Source organism: Balearica regulorum, chromosome 20 (genome assembly GCF_011004875.1).
Source record: "Balearica regulorum gibbericeps isolate bBalReg1 chromosome 20, bBalReg1.pri, whole genome shotgun sequence".
Classification (NCBI taxonomy): Eukaryota; Metazoa; Chordata; class Aves; order Gruiformes; family Gruidae; genus Balearica; species Balearica regulorum.
In genome coordinates, this window is record NC_046203.1 from 5,624,770 (window position 1) to 5,644,263 (window position 19,494).

The 19,494-nt window shown below is 38.9% G+C and overlaps 1 protein-coding gene across 12 annotated transcripts in view; it reads left to right on the forward strand.

Annotated features, from left to right (window-relative positions):
- Positions 1 to 19,494, forward strand: part of RALGPS1 (Ral GEF with PH domain and SH3 binding motif 1) — a 137,390-nt gene that overhangs the window by 109,976 nt on the left and 7,920 nt on the right. For 7 of the 12 annotated variants that reach the window (XM_075772649.1, XM_075772648.1, XM_075772647.1 and 4 more), the window contains 5 exons: positions 1,245 to 1,312; positions 14,503 to 14,629; positions 15,527 to 15,678; positions 17,547 to 17,598; positions 17,877 to 17,957. In XM_075772649.1, the coding sequence (XP_075628764.1) occupies positions 1,245 to 1,312; positions 14,503 to 14,629; positions 15,527 to 15,678; positions 17,547 to 17,598; positions 17,877 to 17,957 (480 nt within the window). Of the gene's footprint in view, positions 1 to 1,244; positions 1,313 to 14,502; positions 14,630 to 15,526; positions 15,679 to 16,603; positions 16,983 to 17,546; positions 17,599 to 17,876; positions 17,958 to 19,494 lie in introns of those variants that run through there. The other 5 variants (XM_075772655.1, XM_075772656.1, XR_012838504.1 and 2 more) reach the window with 4 other exon arrangements.

Below are 19,494 nucleotides of genomic sequence, written 5' to 3' on the forward strand. Positions count from 1 at the left end.
GTAACTTCCTCATTGTTGGGTTCTAGGAGAGGCATGTTGTGGCCATGGAAATCATGATGCCAGAATGAAAAGGTAGTCTGGAAAGAAATGATTCCTTACCTACTTGAAATACATTACTCTGGATAGTTAAAAGAATCTAGTACTACCAGAAGAATAAAAATTCTAAAACATGAAAAGGGACCATAGGTTTGTTTACTAACTTCACACTAAAACATAGTTGACAGTGTTTGAATACTGTGGAGAATGGACTGGAAGGTATTCCCCATAAAACTCTGTGTACGTGAAAGACCAGATAGTAAGCAAAGTGATAGTTAAGCCATACGCCATATTTTGAAATGCTGTCATAGATTCCTCCCACCCACTCCTTTGCCTGTGTGTATCTAGTGTTAAGAAGACTTTCACTGGTGGTTGTATATAGCAGGGTACTGCAGTCTGTAGCTTGAAACCTTCACAAGGTTTTTGCATGTTTAATGCTGTGCAGTGGCAGCAGTTATTTCCTTTGGGTTTATGCCTATTCCGTTAAAATTTACTTAATGTCGTAGTCCTCCATACTTTTTTGTCAAACTGGTACAGAACAAAGGACCCATGAATGTCAAGTTAAGAGTGCACAAACTTGAGAGGTGGCAGAAGTCATACACACAGTAAGATCAAGACGTGTTGGAGCGCTGAGATAAGGCAACAGTGAGTGCATCATAAACCACATGAGGTCAGGCAGAGGGGCGTATAATATTATAACTTTCTTCTAATTATCTTCTTTTACTACGAAGTGTTGGTCACTTTACCCACTTATGCTCCTTTTCTATAAGTCATAGTAACTAATATTTCTAAATAGCTATTTCTGAGTGCACATTTCCACATGGTAACTGAATAAATTCACTTTTCATGCACGGAGGGAATAAAATGTTTGCTATTGGGTTTGTATCTAAATTTACTAACTTTTGGAGGGGTTGTTTTTCAGGTGGAAGACTATATGAACTTACATTCTTACACCGATAGGGAGTATAAAATATCAGTTTCCATTTCTGTTTTAATAGATTTCCCTCACAGTTTCTTTCTTGGATCTAACAGGTAGTGATTTACTTTAAAAAATTTATTGTTTTGTTACATAATAAAATAAATAACTACACTTCCAAAACAGGAAAATTCCTGCTTACCACTGCCAAAATAATTACTTTCTTTAGTTTCTTTCAACTTTTATTGAGAAATTTTTTTTTGTTAATTTCTCTAAAAACTTGTTTTTCCAGATTATCATTAAGAATTGAGCCAGGTAACAGCTCTCCTCGACTGGTTTCCTCCAAAGAAGATCTTGCAGGTATAAAACTTCATTTGAAAATTTTGAGTAAGGAAATAATTCTAATTGCAGAAATCCTCCACTGGAGTATATGGGAAAACCCATCTTATATCAGAGGGTTTTTGGAGAAATTAATCAGTTTCAAATACGGGCTTTTGTTGCAATTACAGAATTATCTTGTAAGGGATGTCAGAGAATTGATCCATTTCGATGTATATGCCCAGTTTCAGAACATACTTCATCCAGAATACCACTCCTCTGATAGTTGTAAATGATCTGATTTTTCTTGCAAATTTCTACATAGCCAGCTTGTACTTGGGTTAGCATTGTTCTTCGTCTTAAATAATTTTCTTCCTTTATCATAGTCACCGTCGGAGGTTCTTACAGTAACAAATTATATCCGACATATCGAGATTGATTTCACGCATATCAGCATTCATTTGACTAGGTAAAACAAAGCCGTTGATCTTAAATGAATGAAAACAATTTGATTTCAGAAGTAAGACTTAATTGCAGAGGAGGATGTACTGTTACTTGCCTTTCTGGAGAACAGGTTTACCTGGATGGCAGAGAAAAGCGTCTTTAAGATATTTTATTAGTAGGTTTCACATTTTTAACAGGTAGCATAAAACCTATTGGACTTTCCTCTGCTGAGATTAAAAACCCAGCTACAGCACAGTAAGTCTAAAATTAATGCCTGAACTTGACCAGTGCAAATTGCCAAGGTTGCCAGTCTCAATATCAAGTCTCCCACTAACCTTGTTACCCGATCGGAGTCTGCTGGGGGCCGTGATTCCCAGTAGTGAGTATTGCTGTGAGCTGCTTTGTCCAGAAGCCGGACCTGGTAATTCAGAGGTATTATCAGTGGCATGAGTCATTAATAAAGATTGCTGACTTGTATATAAACCATTGCAGTTTGAGGGATAACACAGGATGTTTGTTAGCATTGGAACAGAAATTAGATCGTGTGGTATTTTTTTTATTTTTTTTTTTTACACAAATGCTTGCATTTTCATTATTATTGAGTAAGTGAAGAAGGAAGAGTGCTCCTTCAGTACGAATGAATCAATGCAGTGAATAAATAACATAGGAAATTCTGCCTTCTGGTTTCTGTGTGAACTAACACAGAAATTTGAGACAATTTCATTGTGTAAAGTGGGAGGACGAAAGATTTGTAATAGCTTTTAGCAACATCTAAAAAACTACAGTACCATCCACAAGTTGACCAAAATAAATCTGCTATACCAACACAGTTTATTTGTATGAACAGACTAAACAAACAGCAGGCTATGTAAAACGTACTTAGTACTATAGGAGCCGTTATCTCAAAAGCTGTTCTGTTTTAATCTCTTAAACCTGAATGGCCAATTTTCTGTCTGACAAGCAATTTCATTTAGTATTCAAAGTGTCTTTTTTTTCTCACCAAATGAGAGAGGGACAAAGTGAATGAAAGAAAGAAAAAGGAAGATGCTAAATATAAAAGGAGAAAAGTATGGGTGTTTTTCCTCTACCTCCCAGCTCTTCGTGTTGGCTGCATGAAACCCCTTCTAAGTGTCAAATGGCCAGTCGTTTATGGGAAACCTCTCGTTTGTCTCAGCATCGTGAATGCTATTCCAAGAGTCAGATAAACATTTGATCTGGGCTTCAGTCCATACAGTTTGAAGGAAAAAGGAATAAAAGCTATAGAAATAATAATTTGGAAGAAAACATTTCTTCAAGAAGGCGCTCTCCCCTTCCCCCCTTAATGCTCAGTATTATTAATTGCTGTGTAAAATACAAGGGAGGAGTTCACAGGAAGAATTTTTTCTTAGCTAGGTAAATTCAAAAGGAGCGGGGGTTTGTACAGATACGTGCATTGGGTCTGGCCGGGATGGAGTTAATTTTCTCTGTAGCAGCCCTCCTAGTGCTGTGTGTTGGTAGCTAGGAAGGTGGTCCCGAGGCACCAGGGGTTTGGCTGGTGCTGAGCAGTGCTGCCTGGCATCAGGGCTGTCCCTCCACCTGCCCCCCAAAAGGGCCAGTAGGCTGGGGGTGTGCGAGAGGTTGGGAGGGGATGTGGCCAGGACAGCTGGCCCCAGCTGATCAAAGGGATATTCCATACCATAGGACGTGCTCAGCAATAAAAGCTGGGGGGGCGGGGGGGGGAGCATTTATTATTAAGGTGTTTGTCTTCCCAAGCAACCGCTGTGACTGCAGAGGCCCTTCTTCCCAGGCAGTGGCAGGACATTGCCTGCTGATGGGAAGTAGAGGATAAATTCTTTTTTGTTTTCCTTTGCTTCCACATGCAGCCTTTGCTTTTCTTCATTAAACTGCCTTTATCTTGACCCACGAGGGTTTTTTAATCTTATTTTCTTCCCTGCTGTTCTGCAGAGGAGGGGGAGTGTTAGAGCAGCTTGGTGGGCACCTGGCAGCTAGCCAAGGTCAACCCACCACATCATGTAATACTTGATTTTTGCTTTTGTGAGGATTTGCTTTTTCATACTTAAAACTAAGTCCTTATCTCTCCTCATATGATTATATGAGTGAACTTCTTTGTTTTCTGGCTCACACTTTGTATTGCTTACGTTTAAATGCTTTACACTAGAGTTGTGATGTTAACATTTAATTAGGATGATTGTGGAAGTTCTAACTTTGGTCATAGCAGCATAGTATGTGATCATCACCGATACTCTGTAATTCTTAATTGAAGGCTTAGACTTTATTAGAACTGTAACGGAAGGCAATTAAAAATGCAGTTGCAAAGTTGGAAGCAAGAACTTTTGAAGTTCTTGGCTCTCCTGAGCTAGGCAATATGGCTTTATACTGCAGTGAGTTCAGCTGGAGTCCACAAATATTGTTTGGGACAATGTTCAGTAGTACCTGCTCAATTAAATACACGATCATATGGTACCTGGTAGTATTAGGAGAGGGTGAACTTTCCCCTCTGAATCTGCAATGCCCCTGTATGCTCTGTGAGGCTGCTTTATACAGAGCAAGAATTAATACAATTACTAGAAACCAAGCCTTGAGTCGTTCCTATTGCTCCATTCTGCTGTTAGTATTTCCTCTGAAAGCTGGACACACTTGTGGACTGCTGTATTTCTTGCTCAGCTAGAGAGTTCTCACTTACTGCCAGTGGCACAATGAATGCCACCAGCATTTTGTAATACCCACTTTAATTTTTCAGTGACCTGTACCTATGCAGCTGCAAAAATGCTACTAAAGGGAATCCAGTGTACTTTATTGAAAAAAAACAAATTAATTCCTGGAGAAGGTTAGTTAAGTTAGCATGAATTCAATTTTAAATTTAACTAAACATGAAGACAATCATTTATTATTTATTTCACAACATTAATGAGCAGAAATATACCCATACGTTACTCTTGAATAATTCCGAGCTAAAATACCCAAATATCAGTAATGAGATATTTGACTATGGAAAATTAAAAATAGCACATTCGAAGATATTTGAGTCAGGTTAATTTGGATTCAAATTATAGTTTGAGATTATTTCCACCTCAGCCATTGTGTGCCAGGAGTAAATCCTTTGCAGCAAGCTATAATGATAAGGGTGGATCTCAAAATAGTTTAGGCAGTCAATAGTTTAAGGCATAGGAGCCTGAATATAGTGATTTTAAGGTAAAAGAATGGTTCTTGGCCCATAAGGGCAGTCATCAGTTCAGTTCTCCTGACGGTCGGAAAGTTAATACGTTACTAATAGCAGTAAGTCTGGAGTTCTGCATGTGACATGCTGCCTTCTTACAGGTTGCCATGTTTCTCCAAATATGGAGAAAAAGCTCAATATCGTGGTGATAATTCCACAGTCTGTAATGGACTTAAGTCTCGCCTTTATGTCCTGAAGTATGATTACTTGTGTTGATGATGGAAATAGATTTTCCTTCCCAGCATTGTGACTTTATCTTCTACCAAACTTCAGTTTTCTGTCTTTCAGAAGATGATTAACAGTTTACTCTAGCCAGGGACATTGTGGGTTTCTTTTTTTCCCCTTAAAGTATCTTTATGACTGTGAGGCTCAATAAAAACAGTTAAATCTTTCAATATTTCTGTTTGCAAAGTACTGGAGAAAACCATGTGTCCATTTTCCACTTTGGTTGCCAACTGGTTTTCCAGTAAATTCGAACAGGAGGCAGACATCTGATTAAAGCGAACGTCTCACAACAAGCTATGTTTGGTATACTAGTGGCTAAGATGGTCTCATTTAATTACCAAATGCATATATAATTGTGAATAGTGCTTTCACAGGAAGATTCCATGCCTTTCATAACGCTTGCAGAGATTCTTGTCTCTTGCAAGTAGCATTTAAAAAGGAGCTTTAAACAGTTTAATTGTATGTTTTCAGGAACTGTGTGATTCAAACAACTTCCTTGGCAGCAACTTAAGTCTGTTCGTTCTGCCTTGCTATGGGTTGAGGGAGAGAGAGAATGTAGCTGGATAGCTTATAGTATGCTAACTGTTCACAGTTTCCAGTTGAATTAGCTGTAAAAGACATCTGTGTTCCTGCCGTGCTGGCTAGGAGGTGCCCAGCATTTATGGTACAGCTATTAGGCAGATTGTTTTGGAAGGTATAACTCAATACATTTTCCTAGAACAAAAGAAAAAATGTAATGTATGGTAAATAAGTTAGCCTTCTAAGCAACTGAAGTTCCTTAGAATTTGCACACCAAATGTGGCTCAGTATAGAAAACTTTATGCGTGTTTTTTGTTCATCTTGATGTTTGAAAAGTTCAGGGTACGATGCTAATCAGAATATAGAAAATGGTTACTCAGTTCTCTGAAATATACCATGTTTATCCTATCTTGGGAAACAATATAAAAAGATAAACCAATGTTAAAATAATTACCATATCCAGAAAATTATATCTAATACTAAGTGACTCAAAGACTGGTCTTCATGCTTCTGTGATTTGCAACGAACCCTTTCATTAAAGTAAGCATTTAGAAGTCCTTTTTAGCAGCAGCCAGGCCTCGGCTGTGGGCAGCCCTTATTTTGGGGTTTTCGTTATGCAACAGTCAGGGATGGACCCTCACCCCCTCCTCTTTTTAGTTTGGTGGTTTGGGGTTTTTTTCCCAAATAGGTCTTGGTATAATTCTTGAGAGGAGAATAAGTAGACCAGAGGTTTTATGTTACCACCCTGCCAGGAATCTGAAGTAATTAATCTGAAACAGGTGTAATCTCTTTTTTGTTATTGGGGTAAAATTCAGCTCGTTGTGCTGAGTCCATTCAGCTTTGAGAGCTGCTAAAGAACTTTTAATATTTATTTTAATTAATTAGAAGCAGTAGGTTTATCGGATGTAAAGTATGTGATATGTAAGAGTTAAAAATGTAGAAAATGAAGAAACAAAGGAAGAAAGACTGGGATATTTGCACATTTGTAACCCTTTGGAAGTAGGTATACTACGCTGGCGATGTCTGTACAGCAGTCCCAGCATTTTAGAATAAAAGAAAAACCCCACACCATCATTTTCCATGTAAACACTGAGCTGACATTTAGTTTTGCCATTTGTTTTACTGGTTGCTTTGGCAACTAATAAATAGTTTGTGCTAAGTGCTTTAGCAGCCAATCGTTCTGTGGAAATGAGGATTGTCTAATCCTCCTGCAAGTGCTTGGTTATTGCTTCATGTGCATAGTGTCTGCTTTTCTTACGCTGTACTTAAGGTAGAAATGGAAGAACTAAGTTTTCTTCACAAAAGTTTACAGACCATCCAGAAAACTTTGTTCTTCAGTTTCAAACTTACACTTATTTCCAATCTCTTCCTCTGTGATACTTTCCCTGTAAATTTTTACAGCACATTTGAGTATTTTTGAAAGAAATTAATACCAGACAAATGCGTGGGATTCACATGTTGTTACCAGCCACTAAATCCAGCCAGAATTAGTGTGCCGTGGTTTTTTTCTTAACAGACCAAAGCTTCACCAAAATTATAGAAGAATATTCTGTCAAAGCAAATATAAAGTTATCAGGGAGAGAATGATCATGCTCTATTTTTAGCTTTATTACTTTTTGTGACTTCCTTACAAAACAAGTCTCTTTAATATGCTAGTTTACTGATGCTTATTTTAACTACCAAGCTATTACTCCCTAGGAATTTTGAGAACATATAAACCAGCCAGAGGACAAGGGGCTTTTCTGCTCTTTTTTGTGTGCCTCTCTCTTCAGAGCAGTCACCTGAAATAATTTCTGCAAAAAGTTATTTTTTGATGGATTGGTTAATGTATTTTGTTGAACCCAAACTTCAGAGATTCCCTGCAGCTATGCTTTCACAGTGGGTACGTCTTCACTGCCAGTATGGATGTCATCCAAGCTCATGCACTACCCTGCAGATCCAGCTGCAAGAAATTAAAACGTTTTTGCTAAAGTGTAAGTCGGGGTTTTGCGCATTCCACTGGTGCAGTATGAGTAACGCAAATGCTGACAATTAGTGATTCCGTAAAAGTAACGCCTGAAATTGAAAGTATCACCTCTTTTCAGGAAGCACGTGAAGGAAATAGGCTCAAGTGTGATTACTGTGCAGTCAGAAGTACATTAGAAATACAGTTAGTTGTACTTGATCTTCATAGAGCAACACAGACAAAAGCACCCCAGGTTTCTGGTGCGCTTGTCTGGTTTACTGTTGTCCTTCCTAAGTATATTAAATGTGATCTTGCCTGTACTGTAATTTCATCTTTCACTACATTGTTAACATACTTCTACAGTCCTACTCTTGGAGATACTGGATTGAGTACTACTGGGCAAACTCTCTAGGGTCCATTTTGTACCTTTTGACACTTCATACATTAACATCAACAAACTCCCCTCTGTGTCCACATCACTTAATTCGTCCTTTTCTGGTATTTCTAGCAAAAAAAATGTAAGCCAGAATTGAACGGTCCAAGAAGATTGAACTACTTCCTCACACACGCACGCAGGTTTTTCATCACATAACGGAGACGGGGTGAGTGGAGCTGTGCCTGCCTAAGCTGCACGTGCCCCTTCAGGGACATCAGTGTCCTGAGATAACAACCCGGCACGATTCACTGTTATACTTACCCTTACGGGAAGAAAAAAGATAAATTTTCTGATTATTTAGGAAAGCAAACCTGTGCATTTCACCTGAAAATCCACTTTGGATCCACAGGGATCAAGTAGCAGGGAATCAATGAAAAAAAGAACAAACTGTAGCTGGATAAGTGGAAGATAGAAATTAAAGAAACTGAGAATGATTTGAAAGAAAATGTGAACAGATAGCAAGCTGTTCTTTACACTTATTAGAAGTAGAAGGCAGTTGAGAAAATTGTGGTTCATCTGGACTGTCAGTGAAAGAAAAACACTTAGAGAAAGAAAGGACAGTGCAGCAAAGCCAGACAGTTTTATTTCCAGCAATCTTAATCATGATTTCTACTGAATGTTTCTCTAGACTTAGCATATTCTTCTTAAATGCAAAAAATGAAAAGAAAATGAGGATTTGTGGAAGATTAAAAAATACGTTTCTAGAATGAAACAGTGAACTAATCTTTTCCTTTCTAGAATTAGAAATTCTTGATTGCCAAAGTAGACAAACTAATATTCTATACCAGTTGTTGTCCTTAGGGTAAAAAAAAAATGCACTGCAGAATAAGGTTTCCAAATTACTTCTTATACATGTATCTGTACCTTTCTCTGTTACGTACTGTGAAGGTGGAGATTAGAGTAGGATACTAATTACAGCAACAGGGATCATGGGGCAGAAATACAAAATCCTGTTTATGTTCCGGGGCATGGTATTAGAAATAGTTCATAGTCCTTTTGAAAAAAAGAGTACTGTCATTCAGTCATCTTCCTGACTGCTGCAGCAACAGGCGTTTGCGTACTGTTTCCAAAGAGAGCAGGCAGACTTCAATTCGTCTTGACCAAAACACCCCCTTCCCCCCCCCTTCCCCCCCTTTCCCCCTTTTTCTCTTATTTTTTTCTCTTATCTTTTTTTTCTTTTCTTTTTTTTTCTTTTCTTTTTCTTTTTTTTCTTCCTCTCCCCCTTTTGTGGAGTGTGCCTCAGGGGAGCACAGAGAGGTGCAGCTGAAGACTGATTCTTGTTCTTAGTTTGCTCTTGTCTGAGAAGCAGCCATAATATAAGTCTCTTGTACCTTGTATGCATTAATAGACTTTAGTTGAATTGTAAAGCAGTACTCTGAAAATTAAAACTATGCTTTTACAATAGCCATCATTCTAGCTTTAATCTTTTTGCATTATTCTTGATTCTGTGCACAGAATTCTTCTTAAGTTCTTTATTGTGTGTTTTGTAAGTAGGTCTTTCTATTTGAAAGTTTTAATTATCACCCACTGACTTTGGTTACAATGGCAACAGAACAGTAAAAATTTACAGCAAAGATTTAACTAGAGATTCTGTGGCTTGGAACGTCTTTATTAAGTTTTAGAAACAGAGCTGGTAAGTATCAGTTTTACTTAGCTGCTGACCAAAAAATAGTAAATAGTTGAGACTGTTTTACCTTCCTGAAAAATTACTCTGATTTTCAGCATATAATATGCAACTTATTTTCAGTTTTCTGTTTCAATGCCTAATATTGGTTTATTGATAGATTTTTAGTGGAGAAAAATTGTGAACTGTAACTCCTTCACTCTGTTGCTTTTTTTAAAAGCTCTGGAGACTGTAAGTGTTCACATGTTCTACTGAAGGATTGCAAAAGTAACATTCATTTATAACATTTGAAGGATTATTCATGGAAAAATTATGCAAAGGAAAAAACAGTGAGATCCTTTGGGATATGTGTAAACTTTTCCAAATGTTCTTGCCGCAGATCTCTGAACAGCACTCAGCTCACTCTGATGAAGTTGTCTCACGTTCCCTAACGCAAACAAATTTTTAATAATGTTTTAATATTTTTCTACATTATTTTTGTGCATGTCAGCATAGTCTTGAAAATGATGCTGAGAAATAATGAAAACCAAACTAACCCTTGTTCATGCCAGCTAACTGGAAAATCCTACTAAGAGTGCTTTGTCTCCATGAAAGGCAAAATAACAGAATAGCAATCGTGGAAACAGTATGCACTAGGAGTGGAGCCAGGAGAGTAGAGGAGAGTTAGCAGTAGCAGATGACTTCACTTATTGGAAAAAAAGGGGCAAAATAACTCAATCTCAAATTAATTTAAATACTGGAATTTTGTTATCAGCAGTATCAGGCATGGCTTCCCCAGCTAATTGCTCAGCAGTCTGGTATGTCCATAAACATCCCTTGGCCTGTGCAGTTTTCATCAGTATCTCACCACTTACCCTCTTTGGCATCCTTCTTGGCACAGGCTTTCTTGTCTCTTACCCCCTTACAGAAATGAGGTCATCTCCCCTGTGCCCCATATCTCATGCTGACACCCTCTGCACCCCAGACTTCTTGCTGAACTGCGGGTACCCTGCAGCACGGGTCCTGTCTAACAAGAACTCTGAACTTCACAGTTCTTCATAGACATTTGACAGCAGACCAGATGGCAAAGACTTTGTAAAGGGTTTTAAGCTCAGATTCTTTTTACCTTAGCACAGGGTTAACCAAGCCAAACTGTATATAGTTCCTTCTCTTGCCTTGGAGATGAGGAAGATGCAGAACTACCTAGAAAACGGCCACTCCAGATAGAGTAGTACCAGCACAGTTGATATTTCTGGCTTCATCTTATCCCGCAAAGCATTCTGTTTTCTGTCATCAGGATTTTCACTGAAGACACCTAACTAGCAATTCGAATAAGTCCGTTACCTCCTTTCACAGGACTAATGAAAGCAATCATGATTGCCATGTATAATAGCAAGGAAGCCAGACTGGAACTGTTGGCTTAAGCTGTAAGGCTTCTATACCTATTTCCACAAATTCTGTCACCCTTGACACATCTCACCTTAACCAGGCAGTATTTTAACCTGAACTGAAGTCTGAGTCTATAATCTTATTTTCAATCTGAGAAGTGCAGTCCTTTTAATTACATAGTTTGTTCAGGGTTTTTTAACAAACAACTTCTGTTCCAAAGCTGTCCACGTAATAAATAAGATCAAGTTATAATGATCAATTTTTGGGTTGTAGTCATATAAGCGCAAATTTCACTCTCTGTTTCCTAAATGGGTATCTGATTTCCAAAAAAAGAAAAAATTCTCCCAAAGAACTATTTTTGTTGGTAGACAACATCTCTTTATTTTTTGCATGTTTTGATAGCAAACATTTGAATCTATAAATACTTTAAAATACCTGGAGTCAAATCCAGATGACTTTGATTTTGTAATGGCTTGATTGTGTCAGCACAAGACTTGTAATTTTGCTGTTCTTTCTCTCGATAAAGTAGTTTTGGTGCAGTCTCCATGCTTTGTTTCAACGAACATTGTATTAGAATCAAATTAATCAAACACTCTTACTGCTTTCAGCTCTGTGACTCTCCACGGTGAGAAACTTAAACCTTTAAACTCTTACATATTAGAAAATTTAACAGTTACTTTGATCTGTGGCATAGCGTCTGTGTGAGAAAGCGCTGCGCCATAGTGGTACTCATTTAGGGCTGTGCCTTGAGATGGCTACTCTTTCCCAGGCTGTAGTACTAACAGTTTGTTAAACATAATGCTTCAGTAGCTCGCAGTGAACTATAATGTCATCCACTTAAAAGGACATAATGTAAATCAGGATTTAGAACTGGCACCAGAGAGGAAGAGCCGAATAACACACAGGAAGTAATCGAAAACTGAACCAACGCTGCAGCCAAATTAAGGGACGAGTAGTGACTTAATGCATTGCAAGGTGTAATGGTAACCTCAGAGTGGCCACGTTAACGCTGAAGTTTATGCTGAGTTTCCGACTAAGCTCTTGCTGATACGTGCTCATAATTTTCAGGAAAATTCTTTTTCAGCTGCCTCGATCTTCACACTGGGTCTCAGTTCTGGTATATTTTAAGCTTCTTAGCAGGTAGTAAACACCTCAGTAGTCCTACTATTTTACTGTTCACAAGTTGAAAAATACCTGATGGAAAGGCACTAGAAACAAAGCATGTAGAGACAACTCCTTTTTGTAAACCTAGTTCATCAGAAGGGCGGGAGGTTTTCAAATAAAAGAATTTGCGATCATTTCTGAAACTTCTGAATGCATTTGGTTTGTATCCGCGTAAATTTTAAGAATTTGTAATGAAAACTAGTGGTAAAAGTAAAGTGCTTTTTTTTTTTTTTTTTTTTAGAACTGCATGCAGCCTTTAAGCATAAGACCTTCACATGCCAGTGACTCCTGCTTCTGCTGTCATGTGTCATGAATTCTCATGGTGTGATGGTAGCAAAGACAGGCAGGCATATATATATGCTGTCCTATATAAGATGGCATATAGGCATAAGGTAGAAACAGAATTACAAACTGTTCTCTCTTTTTATTCTCCCACTAAATTGATGATCTGATGAATGAGATTACTGAAGGTTCCTCTAATGAACTTGTTTCCCCTCTTTCTATTGCTAGAAGCAGTTTCCTCTTTCTGCTTGTCTTGAGGCTCCTTTCGTTGTTAATTAAACAGCACAATGAGCGGTTTGCTCAAATGTGCAGAACACTGTGGATGAGATGCTTCCCCTTAGCGCTAGGGAAGAACCTTTGCAATTCTTCATAGTAATGACCCAGTTCATAGTGAAATGCCTGAGTCTAGGCTATGGGGAAATAAAAATACAAGTAATTTGGAATTAATGCCTATATTTCATACAACTTGATATTAGTCTATATTGCAGAGCGTAGGTATGGACAGTAAAGCATCTTGCATCTATTTGTATTGGGTTTTGCCTCTTACTAGGACAAACTCGTTACTGGTTCTCCTGTTTCTTTTTGTGTCTCATGAATCCTCAGTTCAAGGCAGAAGAAATTCATGAATAACTTCTGTGCTTGGGGAGAGATGGAGTAGCCTGTAGAGCAGATAGAATCATCGAATGTCTCAGGTTGGAAGGGGCCTATAAGGATCATCGAGTCCGACTCCTTGCTCCTCACAGGACTACCTAAAACTAAATTAAACATTACGAAGAGTGTTGTCCAGATGCTCTTTGTACTCTGACAGGCTTGGTGCCCTGACCACTTCCTTGGGGAGCCTGTCCGTGACCAACCACCCTTTCAGAACCATTTCTAGTACGAGTGTATCTTCACATCCTGTTGTCAAACTGTGCCCTGGAATCTTGGGGGTTTGTTTGGGGTTTGCTTTTTTTTTTTTTTCCTATTTCTGTTTATCACTAATTTGAGGCCAGACACTTTTGTAAGGAATTCCGATGGTAGTTGTATGTGGTTTTTCACATCACAAAGTTTCTGCCTCTGTTGACCTCTTAATGGGTGGTTTTCAGTTAGAGGCCAGAAGTTGACTAAGGTAAGGTTGGTGGAGCCTCCCAGTGGTTCCTGTAACGTAGGGGAAGTCTGTTCCGCTGCTACCTGAGCTGTACTGAGTCTGGAGATAGATATGAGGCAGATGGCCACTTTCATGACCACTGTTCCCACTTTTGTCACAAGCACCAATGCCACAACCAAATGTTTAAAAGTGAATGTTTAAAAGTGAAATCTCAGCTGTTTATTGTGAAGCCAAGAATAGCCTCACATTCACTGAGGATGATGATAGGCCATGTTGTTCTCCACTGTATTGCAAAGTTCACCACCAGCCCTTTGCAAACAACGTGAAGGAACTGGAACAAGAACAGCTTGTCCATGTTTTCTGTGAGGCCTCATAAAAATCTGTAAAATGAGACGAAGAATAATTGCAGTGAGACGTCTCTAGAGCTCATAGATGATTGAGAAGTAACGCATCTGTCTGGCCATTAGATACATGAAAAGCCCCTGCTTTCTCTTACATGCTCAAGCTGTGAGTCAGTATGAGCAGATTGTTTACAGTTTATTCACAACATGGAGTTGTGAACAAAATTCAAACCATGTGTGAGCATTCCTGCTCACACCCGAAGTACAAACTGACTTTATGGCTCTGCATATTACACTTTGGCACATCCAGCTGTTGTAAGGGTGCCAAGACTTTTTGTAGGAGTTCATTGTTAAAAGTATGTGCAAAGCTGTTTTAAAAATTACTTCCAGACAGTTCAAGAATATAGAGATGAATCTGTAACAGAAATAGAAGATGTAACCCTAACGCGCAAAAAACAGTTCAGAAATGGTGCCTTTTGGTTATCGGTAACAATTCATTTTAACTGACGACTAAACACACTAGCCCATGAAATTTCTGGGGTTTGCATCAGTTCAATGTTGAATGATCTCTGTCTTTTAGGTCCATCTGACGTTTCAGCAATTATGAAATTCAGCAGGAGACCCACGTGTCCTGATGCCTCAGTAGCAGCAAGTCTACCTACACCTCCTGTACCAAGGCACAGGAAGAGTCACAGCCTGGGAAACAAGTGGGTACTCCAGGCTGTCTCAGGCTCAGGCAATTTCGTGCATCACAAGGGTTTAAGATAGCAGCAGAACATTTTGGTATTTGAGAACACTCTGGTATTTGTCCCTTACATTTCTTGTATTGCAAGAGTGCTTTAGGCTTTACTGTTTAATCTCTGGGTTTTTTCTTGACTCTGACTCTATTCTCTGCTAGTGCAGCAGCACTTGAAAGCTGTGTATCCACTTTGGTCTGTGGATTCCTGGTGTGGATAACTGATTTTTTTTCTTTTGTTTTTTAAACATCTTGCTAATACATCTAAGGAAACTCACTAGCTGCTTGGCACACCTTCTCATTCAGGGAACTTGTGCCCTTTTGCATTCTTTCACCTGGGTAATATGGACTAGAAACATTTTTCTCTACCATTTACCCAGCTAAGTGGGAGCACCTGCTCCTCAGTTAAGGTTGCAGCATCTACCAAATTTCACAATTAACAGGTTAGGGAAAAAGAAGTTCATGTGACTTGTCCAAGGTCATGGAGCGTTGATGTCTTAGCTCAGCTTAGTGAAGGACCACTTAAGGCAGTGGCTTAGCTGGCATCTGCTTTTTCTGGTTTTCTACCTTTGCCACCACCCAGGGTATTCAAGTTTTGTACGGAGAGAAGTCAAAAAACTTAAAACTTCCCATCTGCAGAAATTTAATAATTGTTACTTACAAAGACCACTAAAATCTGAAACTTGTTTTGGTAGTCAAGGATGGTATGTAAGCAGAGGGAAGGTGTGAGCAGTACCGTTTAATTGCCTGCTACTTAATAACCTATTGATAAGGCAAAGTCTGAGTGTTAAGATCAGGAGCCAAGGGTTAGGGTTGCTACTAGATGACGTAAGAGGGGTTTTGCGTTTTTCTCTTTCCAATTTTCCAGCATGATGTGTCAGCTCAGCGTAGTGGAGAGCAAAAGCGCCACCTTCCCGACGGAGAAGCCGCGCCATCTCCTGGATGACAGCGTCCTGGAGTCGCACAGCCCAGCCCGCGGCCACGCGCTGAACTCGCTTTTCACCAATGGCCTTTCCATAGGTAGAGTCTGTGTGGGGAACTGGCATTCCTGCTTTTCTGTCCCAGTGCTCTGGAAGCAAACAGAGATACCCAAAAGTAGGGAATTAGGAAGATCGTTAGCTCGTGTGCAAAGACTGGTCCCTTCTGTGGAAGAAAATAGATCAGAACTGCTACGCAGCTACCTAGCCAACTTTATCTCAGCTTTCCTCAGTTACCTACTGATGGTTTTGCTAAAAATGACGTGAAGGAAGATTGTCTTTGTATATGCTCTGTATGTGACACAGAGCGTTTTTGTCAGCTTAGGACAAAAGGAAAAAAAAAAGTGCAACTGAAAAGTGAATATATATTTTGAAAGCTGCCTTTTCACAAAGAAAACTTTAATTTTAACAATATATTTTAGAAGATGGGAGAATAGTTTAGCTGTGCTCTCCGAGACTTCAGAAGAAACCTAAAATGAACTTGTGAGAAAAGGATGATGACAATTACATTATGGTGTTACAATTAATAAAATAATTATTATAATAAAAACCAAAGTGGTCAGGAATCTGTGTTCTAAGCAAAAGAAAGCAACCTTTTAAGTGACTCAGGCTATTTCTAGAATAGGAAATAGACTGTGAAGGATAGCAGGTTACTTAACCAAGAAGAGATTGACACTGAGATGATCTTTGAACTTCTGAAAATACAGGCACAGCTCATTGTGTTATACTGAGCATTAGAAGGTAGTCCTGGGCAAATTAAAACTGTGAGCTAAATAGCTGCGCCAGGGAAGGAGGGGAAAATCAGTCATGGGCTTGGAGGAGAAATAGGGACTATCATTGTGAATAACATCACATTGATTTGTTATGGCTCCTAGCAGCAGCATAGCTGGCATATCCTCTGTTACAGGTGTGCTTGCATGTTGAAAACAAACAATGATATATGTCTAATAATTTTAATCAACTTACAGATGTTGTGGTAGAAATACTGTCTTACAACGCAACTTGATTTTGTGATCCTGAAGTGCTCAGCTTTTGAAGGAGAAGCAGCATAATGAAAATTAAAGTAACATGTAGGTGTCTGCTATTTAAACAGAGCAGTAAGAATGACTTCATTCATGAGTGAGATATTGTAAACGGGAAGGCTCATGTAAGCCTCTTCCAATTTTAGATTTTACCATGAACTCTAAAGACTTCAACTTTGAAACATGATTTGAGTAAGTGTCCTGGTTTCAGCTGAGGTAGAGTTAATTTTCTTCCTAGCAGCTGGTGTAGTGCTGTGTTTTGGATTTAGGATGAGAAGAATGTTGATAACACACTGATGCTTTTAGTTGTTGCCAAGCAGTCAGGTACTTTCAGCTTCTCATACTGCTCTGCCAGCAAGAAGGCAGGAGTGGCTAAGAAGCTGGGAGGGGACACAGCCAGGACAGCTGCCCCAAACTGGCCAAGGGGGTATTCCATACCATATGACGTCATACTCCGTATATAACTGGGGGGTGGGCCGGGAGGCAGTTCAGCTTGAGAACTAGCTGATTATCGGCTTTGAGTGGTGAGCAATTGTGCTGTGCATCACTTTATTATTATTATTGTTATTATTATTATTATTATTATTATTTATTATTATTTCTACTACTACTATTATAGTCTTCCTTTTCTGTCCTATTAAACTGTCTTTACTCAACCCACAAGTTGTAACCTTTTTTTTTTCTTTTTGATTCTCTCCCACATCCCATTGGGGGCAGGGGAGTGAGCAAACAGTTGTGTGGTTGTTTTAGCTGCCAGCCAGGTTAAACCACTACAGTAAGCAATTTCCATGGTACTATATAAAGATTATTCTGGTGATCCACATACATTGGCTTTGTATTTTCCCTTGGGTGGTTTTCTTACTCCTTCTCTGTACTACTCTTTTTCTAGATAGCAGTGAAAGCTCAGAATTTAGTGAGGAGCTGCCATCAGGGCTTGAAAGGTGAGTTAGTCTTCACGTACGCTCACTGAGCACTCTACAGACTTAGCTAAGAAATTCACGAATGATCCCAAACATAGGTAAGCCCTAAATCAATAGTTATTTTTATCAAATTATTGACTAGTTAGGAAAAAATGGCAAACTTTTTGAAATAAAGCACTGTAAAGTTACTGTGTTTTTCTTCCCATGGACCTGAAAAGATCTCTGTCATGTTTACCAAACTAATTGTTGGAAGTCACAGACTAGAGTTTCCCTCATCAGATATTTGCGTTCACAAACAGGGGTCGTTTGTATGCCACGCTGGGGCCTAACTGGAGGGTACCGATCCGGAATTCTCCTAGGAGTCGAAGCTGTGTCTACAGGTACAGTTCAGGGTCTATGTTGCTCAGTGTATGGTGCTAAACTTTCATTTGGGTCTCTACGCTTTCGTAGCGTAACGTATTTTGTCTCCAAAAGCATCCTTGTATGGCCATATCAACTCGTGGGAGTCCTCCCCTCCTGGCTTGTAAAAATTCCCATTAAAGCTAAAGCTGAAGCAGGGATGTGGCCCATTCAGATGAAATTCAGTTTAGCTGTTGATTCAGCTAGTGATATCTGGCTTCCATATTGCAGAAAACTATTGTTCACTTTGGGGTTTATGACATTACAGAAGCAGGTTTGCCATGAAGGCCATCTTTGCCTTCTGTGACAAATAATGATGTTAGAAGTATACCTTCTTGACCCTTTCTCACAATTTATTTCCTGATTTGAAGGACAGCTACCCATTATATCTCTTTGTGTCAGAGCGCTACAGTATAATGTGTTGATTTTGTACAGTAAAGAGCTGTTACCTTGGACCCCGAGTAAGAAGGGGAACATCTGCAATGCCGTATGTAGCAGGCACTCCCAATGTTGCTAGTCATTAAGACATGGACTTTACAGAAACAGGTTATCCATTTACAGGCCAAAGAGAGGTGATGTGGAAAATCGTATATAGTTAGAGGGATAAAAGTCATTCATTGCATCCATACCTGACCTGGACCTGGTAAATTTTGTGGTAGTGAGAAGTGAAGAAGTATGCATGAACAGTAAAGAAAATAGGGCCCTGAAATAGTATTCTGCAAATACTGAGATTTAGTTGGGAGTTTAAATCCAGTCAGTTTTTATTTTGTATAAATCATTTTGCTTCAGCCGTTGTAGATATAATGTGTAAATGTAAATACAGTTGTTTTACTTGAGCTAGTAACATCTGAAGGCAGCACAAGTTAGAAGTAGTTAGACAGGAATAACACTGCATATATTATAAATAAGTAAAGGAATAAATTTTGGAACAATATTTCAGCTATTATACCTGCTTCTGGAAAATACTCTCTTAATATGTCCATGGTAGACTTGTTTCAAAACTGTATGCAAGCTAGAAATATAAAATATAAGAAGATAAAAATGTGAAAAGCCTATTAAATCCACAAAGAAGAATTACTCCCTAAAATACGTTTCTTACATTTATCCACCATCAAGTAATTCTAATGCTTGCGTTCATTCTTCCTTTTCTGGGATCTTCTACTGCTTCTATGAGAAAACTAGAATAGGCAAGAATACGCATTAGCACAAACGAGGCGATTCCACGTATTCAAAGACAGACAATGCACCTGCCAGTTTGAAGCGCTGTTCTTGCAAGGTGCTGTTGCTGTGTATATACTTGCACCAGCGTGTGTTTATATGACGCCGTCACACTTGTTCATAGACAAAATAGTGTTCCTTTCACAACTGGATATGGTAGATCATACGCATGTCCTCTTCCTTGTATTCATTATTAGATGTGATTTAGTTGGCTCTGGTAAACTTCATTGGTCCTTATAAGAATATCAGGATTGTGATCGCATGGCAATGAAGAGCAGTTAGCAGCAGATAATTCTAACA